Source organism: Chionomys nivalis, chromosome 26 (assembly GCF_950005125.1).
Source record: "Chionomys nivalis chromosome 26, mChiNiv1.1, whole genome shotgun sequence".
NCBI lineage: Eukaryota > Metazoa > Chordata > Mammalia > Rodentia > Cricetidae > Chionomys > Chionomys nivalis.
This window is the reverse complement of record NC_080111.1, coordinates 16,989,129-17,001,291: the sequence shown is the minus strand read 5'-3', so window position 1 is coordinate 17,001,291 and position 12,163 is coordinate 16,989,129. Positions and strand designations below refer to the sequence as shown.

The 12,163-nt window shown below is 39.2% G+C and overlaps 1 protein-coding gene across 3 annotated transcripts in view; it reads right to left on the bottom strand.

Moving 5' to 3' along the window:
* Orc5 (origin recognition complex subunit 5) overlaps positions 1 to 12,163 on the bottom strand; it is a 115,237-nt gene that overhangs the window by 69,053 nt on the left and 34,021 nt on the right. For all 3 annotated transcript variants that reach the window (XM_057758596.1, XM_057758597.1, XM_057758598.1), the window contains exon 12: positions 10,800 to 10,910. In XM_057758596.1, the coding sequence (XP_057614579.1) occupies positions 10,800 to 10,910 (111 nt within the window). The remainder of the gene's footprint in view (positions 1 to 10,799; positions 10,911 to 12,163) is intronic.

Genomic DNA, 12,163 nt, shown 5'->3' with positions numbered 1-12,163 from the left:
CTTTCACTCTTCCTAAATGACTCATTCCTCAGGGCCGAATCAAGGGCACGCATAGAGACACAGAAAGAAGCATGACAACTACCTACTAATAATAGCAACCATGGGACATCAGTGGTGTGGAACATGGAATGTGTCACCTATACGGGTTCTCTATAGCCCCTGTGCCAGACACCTAAATTTCTCTAGGTCTCACAATTTCCTTAGTACTTAGGACACAATTTAGTACTAATTAAGTATGAAAAACAGCTCCTTTGTCCAGATTCAGAAACAGGCTAATTCTGTCTTTTCCTTCTCCCAGTTCAGGGATACTAAAAATTTCTATAAATTAGAAGCATCTTGCGAATAAGATGAATAGTATTCACCTGCCTATTTTGGAATGTGGGCACTGTTCTACTTTATTTTACATTAGCTTAAAATAATCTGATTAAAAACTAAAGTAGTCTATTATTTGCTGTGTCACGGGTAGAACTAAAGAATATTAGGTGAACAGCCAAGCTCAAAAAGACAAATACTGCAAGTTCTTCATCATATATAAAAGCTAGAAATTTGATTTTTGAAAAGTGAAAAAGCATGGGATAAAACCGGACTTGCTGAACATAGCGGACAATGAGGACTACTGAGAACTCAAGAACAATGGCAATGAGTTTTTGATCCTACTGCACGTACTGGCTTTGTGGGAGCCTAGGCAGTTTGGATGCTCACCTTACTAGACCTGGATGGAGGTGGGTGGTCCCGGGACTTCCCACAGGGCAGGGAACCCGGATTACTCTTAGAGATGATGAGGGAGGGGGACTTGATGGGAGAGGGGGAGGGAAATGGGAGGTGGTGGCGGGGAGAAGGCAGAAATCTTTAATAAATAAATAAACAATAAAAAGAAAAAAAAAGTGGAATGCAGAATAATAGTCACATGACCGTAGGAAGAAAGGCCAGAGAAAGTCATAGCAAGTACCAAGAGCTAATCATCTCACCAGGTCAGTCATGATGAACAAGAGGAGACGTAAACAAAGGTTCCTAACACAGACAAATGCTAGCATGGAAGACACAGATGCTGACTGCCTGGATTATACACTGTACACATGAATTACTACACTATAGCTCATGAATATGCAGAATTATGTGTCAACTAAACGTAAAATATTTACTATTAAAAAACTAAAATATATAACCTTTTCCTTTAACTAGCTCCTATGAAAATTTAAAAATGAAAATCTCTCTCTGCATATACACAGATATATATATATATAGACACACAATTATTTTTGGCTTATGTCTTAAATGGAGCCATATAATATTTGCTTAGTTCATCTTCACTGTGTTATTCTTCTGTTCTTTGTTCTCATCCATGGTGGAGATGAGCTGATTATTTATATCTTAACAATAGGAGTTCATGTACCACAGTGAGGATTTTTTTTTTTTTCATAATCTGAGAGGCAGTCACTAACAAGCCTCAGCTGGAAATGCTTAATGTAAAAACAGTGTGAACCTGTTCCTGGGCTAACAAACTCTTCTTTCTGCCAACAAAGGGAAATCAATTTACAACTGTAATTAATTTTTAACAGGCTCATTATTTTTGTACTTTTATAGGATGGTATATAGGTCAACTGATTTATGAAATACTCCATATTCTAGCTGTTCTGGAAAACCTGTATGATCCACAACATATTAAATTATTTAAATAAACTTAACATGAAGTGTCAGTATGTGAGTTCCACACAACTCAGCAAATACCATAATTGTTGTGGTGGTTTGTGTCATAAATTAGTTGTTTGGCTTAGACTTTTACACACACCCAGAGGGGTGGGGAGAGGGGTGGATGGAAGCAATAGGAAGAGATGGGCAAAGAGCAAATACTATCAGGGCAGTTCAGTTTGAAACTGTCACTGCTGGTTTTGTTTCTTTATTTGTTTTATCTCCAAAAGGAGAAGCATGCTCAAATAACAAAACAAAACAAAAAAATATGTATTTTTATACAACAGAACTAAAAGAAATGGCTTGCATTTTTGGAAATGGTTGAGAATTTTTAGTAGCTAGAAGGATCCTAAGTCCAGAAAAGGAGAATAGGAAGTCATTCATTTAGGGACACTGGGTATGAAACATTCTACACATTCAGGGAAGCTGGAGAAAAATACACAAGAAATGGCAGCAGTTAAGTGGGAGGTGAGTGCTCTTTTAATGATCTGAATGAACAAAGTATCTGATTCCAGAGAAGGAGTTGAACTAATGGCAAGTGGGGCTAAGTGTGAACTTACTGAGATGTCCCAAAGTAAGGAGACAGACCATGAGGCATCAACAGTGACAACACTACACACAGGGAGACAAAGACAAGGGAAGTCAGTGTGACTTCAGAAACAGTTCACAGTGACAAGGATGAAGAAGAAACAAAGTGGCAAATCCTGGGTTGGACTGAGCAGGGCCTTACAGGAAAGGGCCTGCAATGGGGAGTTGGTTTGTTAGATAATGTTACTCATGAAAAAGAAAAGAAAAAGAAGAAAAAAAGACCAAACTGGTGCCTTTATTAGAAAGAGCCTCAAGACAAAGAGCCCAGAGAGGAGCTGGTGTAGGGCTAAGATCTGATGAAGCCAATGACCCAAAACAACGGTGACTGTGATAAAAAGAATAACGTACATTTAACATTTAGGAGAAAAGCATATTGCATATGATCAAACAAATAGGATAAAAGAAAACTCAGAAGTTATTTCTTCATTTGCTAAAGTAAAATCAGAAACATATTACATTTTCCCCTAGTCACGTTAATACACACACACACACACTCAGTAGACAGACAGATGAAGAGATTACTAGTTTTATTTTTTTTAACGTGCAAATGTGGTTATTTTTATGACCATTTTTAAGATTTAAGGCTGAAACTCCACAGAAAAGCTTTAGGGAATGATCCGATTTGTTATACCAGTATAAGGTATATTTGTGATATTCAGATCAATTCAAATTCAGCCATCATATTGGATGGAGAACTTGAGATGCAGGCATATAAGAAGATACGGGTATAAATACAGAGTCCGTACACCATCAATGTGCAAGGAAATTTTAAGACAATTTAAGGGAATAATTAAGACAATTCTGGAGAAGTCCTCTTTCTCATTCTGAACAATCAGGGCTTGTTTCCTACCATCCCAAGAACTCGGCCAACTATCAGCATGCCAGGTGTCTGAAGGCGAGGCACCTGACTTGGGCAGAACCTAGTGTTCTGTCCAGGGGAAAGGACGGTTTGCGCAGTCGCGTGGCTACGAACGGGCAGCAGCAGGCCACTGAGCGCGTGTGGTCGACTACAGATGTCAGGTGCGGCCTCCAAAGAAAGAATGCCAACGAGCTGTATATTGAGCTGTCATGAGAGACTCCCTTAAGCAGCACCAATTCTTCAATCACATGTTTACAAGTGATTGTAAATGTAGTGCACATTTCCACTGTAGAGATTATTACCTGTAACTTTTCCCCTAACTAGTTCTAATGTAGATCTGCCTATACAGTCACTATAGCAATAGTGTGGAACCTCCTAAATATGCATTTGCAAGAAAATACCCATACAAACTTTATGTTTTCGGCCAAAAATCTACCATGATCAAAAAAAAAAAAATCTATCTTTGTTGCATACATCCCCCCACCAGATAAAATAATGTATACAAGCCAGGCGGTGGTGGTGCACGCCTTTAATCCCAGCACTTGGGAGGCAGAGGCAGGCGGATCTCTGTGAGTTCGAGGCCAGCCTGGTCTACAAGAGCTAGTGCCAGGACAGGAACCAAAGGCTACGGAGAAACCCTGTCTCGAAAAATCCAAAAAAAAAAAAAAAAAAAAAAAATGGATACATATTTGGCATATTTATCAGAAGAAATACTATGTTTTGAACAAAGTGGTTATAAAATACGACTTACAAGAAACAAGGCACCAATGGTCGATTACTCAAAAGTAGAGAGTATAATTTATGCGAGGCTTTTCATCTCTTAGGCAGCATTTTACATGTCACTCCCAAGCAATGGCTCTGCTTTTCTAGGGATCAGTAAAAACACCTAGAATCAGACTGCCGCATCCACAAAGGTCAGAGTGGCTTTGCTGAAGGAACGTGAAGGAAGAGTGGGGAGAGTGCGGTTCTTTTACAAACGAAGACAAGAAAAGCAGCCTTGTATCCTGCCCAGCAGCATGATGGTAAGAACACCGTTAGCATCTCTTATGACCAGAGTGCAGCTAGCGGAAGGCATACAACAGCTCCACCCTTCCAATCATTGCTACCCCAGTGGAGGCAGAAGAGCCAGCCTCTTTCAAACAGCATCCCTGCTGACCTATTCATCAGCAAAGTGGACAGTTGCTAAGCCTCTCCATTACCCTGTATGAACTAGAATGCCACACAAATCCACTTGGGCTCGGGGTGGGGATGGAGATATAGTAAGATTAGGAAATGTTAGCGTTTAGATTTTTTTGTGATTTATGTAAATTCACGTGAATAGCATCGAGCACTTGAGTGAGGTATTCCTGAGACGTGGCATGCTGCACAAGTCGGGTGAAGTGGAGCACTGACAAAGAGAGGTGTACAGTCGTCTAGTACCAAACAGAATCACTTCTTAAAGACAAGTTCCACTTAGAGTCTAAATAGATAGTGCCCTCACTCAAAACAATTTATATGACTATCTGACAGCAAGACTTTAGGATGTTATAGTTTATAAATATAAGGTCATATTTCATATGACCAATATATGTATTAGATGGTCATTTAATCAATTATTCCTAGGGTCACCTGATCAGCATTTAATAAATGTATTTATTTGTAGAAATATTCTAGGACCCACCATATAATCTATAAATTAATTTTTCAGGGAAAGTAAATTACTTATAAAAAGTCAATTATTTGGTTAAAGAGCTTCTGGTAAGTTTAAAGACATCTGAAACATTGCTAATGAGGCTGAGGGTCTACATTTTATTCTAAGCTATGTTAAACAGCAATGCAGCTTTGTAAGGAAAGCTATCAAGTGCATAATAGACCATGAAAAACATACTGTTTGTATTTCTATATTGTCCATAATTTATTACATATAATTTAAAAGCTCCGAGTATCAACAGAATTTGTTAGACATAATTAAATTTAAAAGAAAATTACCAAAATGTAGCTCCACCACAGTCCTCAGTCATGCCCCCAACACTGAATTCAGGGCATGTCAGAGGACAAACCCAGCAGATCTTCACCTCCTGGAGACTCGTAAATCTAAGTTACAAGTATTGAGGATTACTGAAGTCAGAGAAGTTCAGTCCCAAATTCACCTCAGTGTGTGAGCCCCACAGAGCACGCAGGCCACAGTCTTCAGCTCCACTGTGCTCTCAGATAAACATGACTGTCTCTACTAGACACATACAAGGCTGTGGAAGCCACAGACACACTTATTTCCTCTTTATTGTTTATACAACACAGTGAGGTGTAGCTGACACAAATATCTATGAGATAGAATTTTAAACAAACAAAATTCAATTACAAGCAGGGGAAAGTATTGACTTTGAAATCTAATTCAATTAAAATAAACTTTATATGCTTCAGGACTGAAAAACATATTAAACAACTCCCATCTCTAAAAAACAGAAAGTGAAGTAAATACAATGGGTGCCTATCTGTCTTTGAAGGAAAATGTCAAAACTCTGGATTTAGTAAAACAACACGCTAGCTCCTCTAAGCAGCGGAGTCCTCCCTTGCAGTTACGCTGAGCAGAGGAGGGAGCATCTACTTCACATATGCTGCTGATAAAAAGGAAAACACCACTCTGCTTCCTGAGCTCCTACCTAGCTAATAAAACAAGTCAGATGAGAAGAAATCTTAAGGTTATTTACATACAATTAATCCAACATGTGAGAGAAAAGATTAAGCTTTAATAAAAAAGCAAATAAATGCAAATATATTCTATTACATAGGATAATGTCAATTAAAAACAGAGAAAGTAGAAACATCTATTTTAAGAAATAAAATTTGTACAGTAACTTATGCTCCATAATGTTTTCATTAATATTTCACAAAAGTAAAATAAATGTACAGGGGATTTTAAATATTTTTATTAAATTCTGTATAACTAAATATGAAATCACCCAGAAATTGCACATAACTGAAAATACAACCATCACCATGGTACATGAAACTGTTTCATAACAATTATGTTTGCTACCTTTCAACAGTTTCTTGTTATTTATTCCTAGCAAATCTTTATAATGATGAAATAATTGTCACCTTAAACAATTACATGAAAGCATCATAATAAGTTTCTTTAATTTTTTTCTAAGATTATGTAAGCATGTACAATTCAATGTCTCTACTTCTTAAAAAAATTTCCTCTTCAAAAATCACCTTACAGCTTGGTATCAATGATTTCAGAAATAAACTAGCAATGCCGTCCTTTGTGGAAAAAATAAGGCAACATGGCTTAATATTTTAAAGTAACTGGGACATGTGACAAACGCAAAGAACTGTACTTGAATTCCTGCTTTAAAAAACAAAGTATTCGAAATTTTTCAAACAAGTTCATCATTTTTCCTCAAACAAGGGGAAAAAATAAACACATTAAAGAATCATAATGTGGATTTAATAAGCTTCTGGAAAAAAAGATAAGTATATTTTATCTTTGAAGGTGGTTTTCAAAAGTCCCATCTCATCAAATTCACAATGTGAAGGTGATACCTGTAGACTTTACGTGTTTGCTGTGGTATGGCACATGCACGTGCGCGCATACACACACACACACACACACTCGTGTAGCAGAGAGAAGGAGAATATAAGAAAACCCCAGGGCAAGTGTGTCGGCCACAGCATTCACCCGGGGAAAGCCCACAGACCTTAGAGAAAACTTTAAAACAGACTCATGACAACGATTAAAGTTATATAAGGATAAAAATTAGGTGTGACTAATATCTAAAATGTTTTTAAGTTTAGTCAAGCTAAACACTCACACGTTCTAAGACGTTCAGGGGTTGCTACTACTGTCTGCTCATCTAGACATGAAAGCATCAGTGAGTGGGCCCAGAATACCCAAGACAATAACTTATTCTCAGATCATCAATTATGAATCATCCTCAGATCTCAAAAATATCTCCCTTAAGACGTTATATTTATAGTTTCAATATAGAAATAATTTAAATGAAATAAAATAAAATAATTTTTGTGATAACTTTAAATGTATATACCATAAATGATCAATTGTTATATGAATGTTTTTATATATAAAGTGTTAAACCAAGCTACAAAATAGCATCTTACTATAAGACAAATCTTTAAGATAATAAACTGAAAAGTAGTATTGTTTCATATAGACAAGCAGCCTAATTCCTTACCAAGCATACTTTACATGAAAGGGTATTCACATGTATGAGTACACACAGCACATACTAAATTTCTTCAAGTCATTCTGCCTTCACTCAAACAAATCAAATGTGGAAAAAATTTAAAATCGCTTTTTTTTAAGTATCAGCAGCAATGCTAAGTTAAAGCTGGTTTCCTACTGCAACGTGAAGCTACAATGCTGCAACACTGCCCTCTAGTGTTCACCCAAATAAGACAGTCAGCACAGCTGTCCTAAGAATAAAGAATTTTACTTCTTGCCAAATAAAGACAGACCTTGGGCCAAGCTGTTTCTTGTATTACTCCCAGTAACGCACACAAAGACTGGTGTGCACTGTTTAGCACAGTCAAAACCCAGAAAAGTTGATAAATCTTGTATCAGAGACCTCTAACTGTAACTGTTTGAATTTTCCTTAGATAGTTAAAAATCTCGAGGAGTCTATTTCTAAACAAGTAAGGTGCCCCAGCATCTTGAGGCACAGTGTATGAGGTGTGTGTGATGTGTGGGAGGTGAGGTGACATTGTGAACAGCACACACCAGGGTTACAGTGATATGGGAGGTGAGGTGACATTGTGAACAGCACACACACCAGGGTTACAGTGATGTGGGAGGTGAGGTGACATTGTGAACAGCACACACCAGGGTTACAGTGATGTGGGAAGTGAGGTGAGATTGTGAACAGCACACACACCAGGGTTACAGTGATGTGGGAGATGAGGTGACATTGTGAAGAGCAGCACACACCAGGGTTACAGTGATGTGGGAGGTGAGGTGACATTGTGAACAGCACACACACCAGGGTTACAGTGATGTGGGAGGTGAGGTGACATTGTGAACAGCACACACACCAGGGTTACAGTGATGTGGGAGGTGGGGTGGCATTGTGAACAGCACACACACCAGGGTTACAGTGATGTGGGAGGTGGGGTGGCATTGTGAAGAGCAGCACACACCAGGGTTACAGTGATGTGGGAAGTGAGGTGAGATTGTGAACAGCACACACACTAGGGTTACAGTGATGTGGGAGGTGGGGTGGCATTGTGAACAGCACACACACCAGGGTTACAGTGATGTGGGAGGTGGGGTGGCATTGTGAACAGCACACACACCAGGGTTACAGTGATGTGGGAGGTGGGGTGGCATTGTGAAGAGCAGCACACACCAGGGTTACAGTGATGTGGGAAGTGAGGTGAGATTGTGAACAGCACACACACTAGGGTTACAGTGATGTGGGAGGTGGGGTGGCATTGTGAACAGCACACACACCAGGGTTACAGTGATGTGGGAGGTGGGGTGGCATTGTGAACAGCACACACACCAGGGTTACAGTGATGTGGGAGGTGAAGTGACATTGTGAACAGCACCACCAGGGTTACAGTGATGTGCAGAAGTAATTGTTTGCTGCTTTAAGCCTCTCAAAAGCAGTGCCAAGTACTCACTTACAGCCTTTTAATATTATTTTATGCACCCCCAAGAAAAAAAGTTGCAAACTCCCAAAATTTTTAAAAATTCAGCCTTAATTATCCTTGTTCACTTTTCAAAAGGTAATTTGGGGACATCTAAGAATTATAATCACACACACACACACACACCATCATGATTCTTTTCTGTTTGGAGTCATCTTTCTCCAAGCTCTCTTCAAGCTAAGGTGAATTTGTTTAAATGTAACAGCTCCCAGTGTTTATTTCAGTCACTGTAGCACCTTGTGTGTTGTATGCAGACAGTTACTAGCAGTAATAAACACTGGAAATGTGTGTCACTAGGGCATGTGTGTCACCAGGATATGTGCGGCACCAGGACACGCGTGGCACCAGGACATGTGTGACGCCAGGACATGCATGACAGTAGGACATGTGTGGCACTAGGACGTGTGTGCATTAGGACATGTGTGGCAGGCAGTAGGACGTGTGTGGCATTAGAACATGTGTGGCAGGCACTAGGACGTGTGGTAGGCACTAGGACATGGGTAGCAGGCACTAGGACATGTGTGACACCAGGACGTGTGTGACAGGCACTAGGACATGTGTGGCACCAGGACGTGTGTGGCACCAGGACGTGTGTGGCACCAGGACGTGTGTGGCACCAGGACGTGTGTGGCACCAGGACACGTGTGGCACCAGGACACGTGTGGCACCAGGACACGTGTGGCCCTCAGGAAAAGACAACAGGATTGGGAGTGCAGACAGCACAGCAAGACCTCGTCTCCACAGAAGGATCAAGCAGGAAGGCACTGACCCAGCCTTTTAAAAGTATCAGCACCTTATACTATCCACAGCACATAACTGGCTAGAACACCTTTCTCCAACTGCACACGCACTATACATACGAACTGTCTATAAATGCCGACTTTATCGCGATGGAACTTTAAGATTCTTTAATGAATTAAAAGCCATCATCACAGGTTCCAAAGTGTGACTTCCATTCCGAGATCAAATTCACAGTGAAGTAACTTTGATGTAAATAATTATTTACACATTACCAGCCATAAAACAAACTGACCACTGCATCTGGGACATGACTGCTCTGAGACCTAGTTACATCATCTTGCCTTTTCTATTCCTGAAACATGCCAAGTCTTTCTGAATCATTTAAGACATCTAGTATGACTACACTTATGGAATTTTCTTTAAATATCAATGGAGAAAAGAAAAAAAGACACTATAACTACTTCCCAAAACCAAAATCCTCATCTTCTACTTCTGGGTTTATTCTGCCACCTAGTGAAATACTAAAAGTTTAGTTAATTCTGGAGAACAGACCAAATAACAAAAAGGGCATATCGGCCTGAAAAGTATACTCATGAGAAATAAAGGTATTATAGAACACTTTCATACACACTTATGTTTTCATTAAACCAGTGCTTACATATTACAACTCATCAATTTAATCAGATGCTTGTTTAATCAGCAGTGATTTTTTAAAATTACTTTACTAAAAACAGAAAAAGAACGAGAAACATTAAATTGCTTTTGACATTAGTTATACTTGTAAATTCTGTGTTACCCCCAAGGGGTCTGGGTTTGGAATTCTCAATACAGCTGCCCCTCAGCATCCTCAGGAGGCTTGGCTGAAGGACTCCATAGTTGTCAAAGCTGAGGACACACAAGTCCCATGTATGAAATAGTATGTACTTACATACAATGAACCCATCTTCAGGATAGTTTAAATCTCTTCTCTATTCCTTATCAAACATAACTTAGTGTCAATGCAACGATCAGATATTACACTACATTTTGTATTGAATCAGAACAAGAAAGGGCCTGCAAATGCTCAGTATACAAACAAGTCACTGTCTTTTTTTTCTGACTGTAGCTGGTTGAATCAGTGAACTCCAAACCAAGCCATACAAAGGGGCCAACCATACTTACTAACAACAATATTCATTGTCCAGTTAAAATATTAACATTTACAGATTTGCACCACCCACACCACCTGAAGAACCAACTAGAAGTGGCGGGAAGACCCCAGGATGAGGCCTACCTGGGAGAAGATATTTGCGGTTGGAGCCACTCTGCTGTCCACGATGCTATACAGTATTGCTAACAACCTGTCCAGTGGAAATGGCTTGGGTCCAAGGAGGTGATTGCTTGTCTGTAAAGAAAAGAGAGCATGAAACTCTTTATACCACACCATATGTCTTCTACACTATCAATTCCCAGTAGTAATATACTTGTTCTCTCAAATATACTAACAAATTTAACCTGTGGGCCTTAAAACATTACCCAATATCATGATTTATGTTTTTGCTGTGTTTATTAGCACCCATTAACTATACACAATAACAGGTTTTGTTATGACATTTTAATACACAGTTAATGCATGTTGATCATTTTCGTACCCTCCCACACCTGCGGATCCTCTCTTCCTATCTAGCTTCCTTTGCACCTGTAATTGTGTTTACTCAGTGACTTTCACTGTAACTACTTACAGGAGCACAGGCACCTTCCAGGGGCTACACCACTGAAGAAATGTCTCTCCCCCCTCCGTCTATCGATTGACTATAAATACCCAGGCAGGAGAATCCAGACCCGCTGACAACTCCACATTGAAGGGCCCTATCTCGTGCAGACAATGCCAAATCTTTTATACATGACTTACAGTTTTCTCTGCTCCAATAAGCAGGAAAAAACTCAACCATTTACAGTCTTGAGCTGCTGACTTTGCCAGATGATTTTTAAAGAGAATGTATAACCAATACTAAGACTTTTCTTTGTTTAAATTAAAATTTATGTGTAGTGTGTGTGTGTATGTGCGTGTGTGTATGTGCGTGTGTATGTGCATGTATGTGTGTGTGTATGTGCGTGTGTGTGTGTATGTGTGTGTATGTGTGTGTGTGCCTGAATAAATGGACGCGCACCAGAGAGACATGCAGGTGTGTGCAGAGGTCATCAGGCGTTAGATTCTGTGATGATGGCGTTACAGACAGTTGTATGCACCTTCTGGGTTCTGAGAATGGAATCCAAGTGTCCGCAAGAGCACCAAGTGCTCCTAACTGCTGAGCTATCTCTCCAGGTCTTAACTTCTGGACTAGAGAATACTATTTAATTCCCCCATTCCTCTTCAGACCAATTCCTCAAAAACATACTTGTTAAACATTTAGTTGACACTGTTTCAGAAGAGTTCAACACAGTTTTTCAATGATTGATAATTAGAAGTACCATCCTAACTTAGCAAATAAAACTAATTAGTGAATAAGCTGCCAGCCTGAAATAATTTAAAATTTATAAAAACTTTAAAGACTGTAAATGTTCATATTCCATAAGATATAATCACATCATTAGGAAATCACAATAACTGAAACTCCATTCTATTAGCAGATAATTTTAAAAGCAGGTTAAGAATTT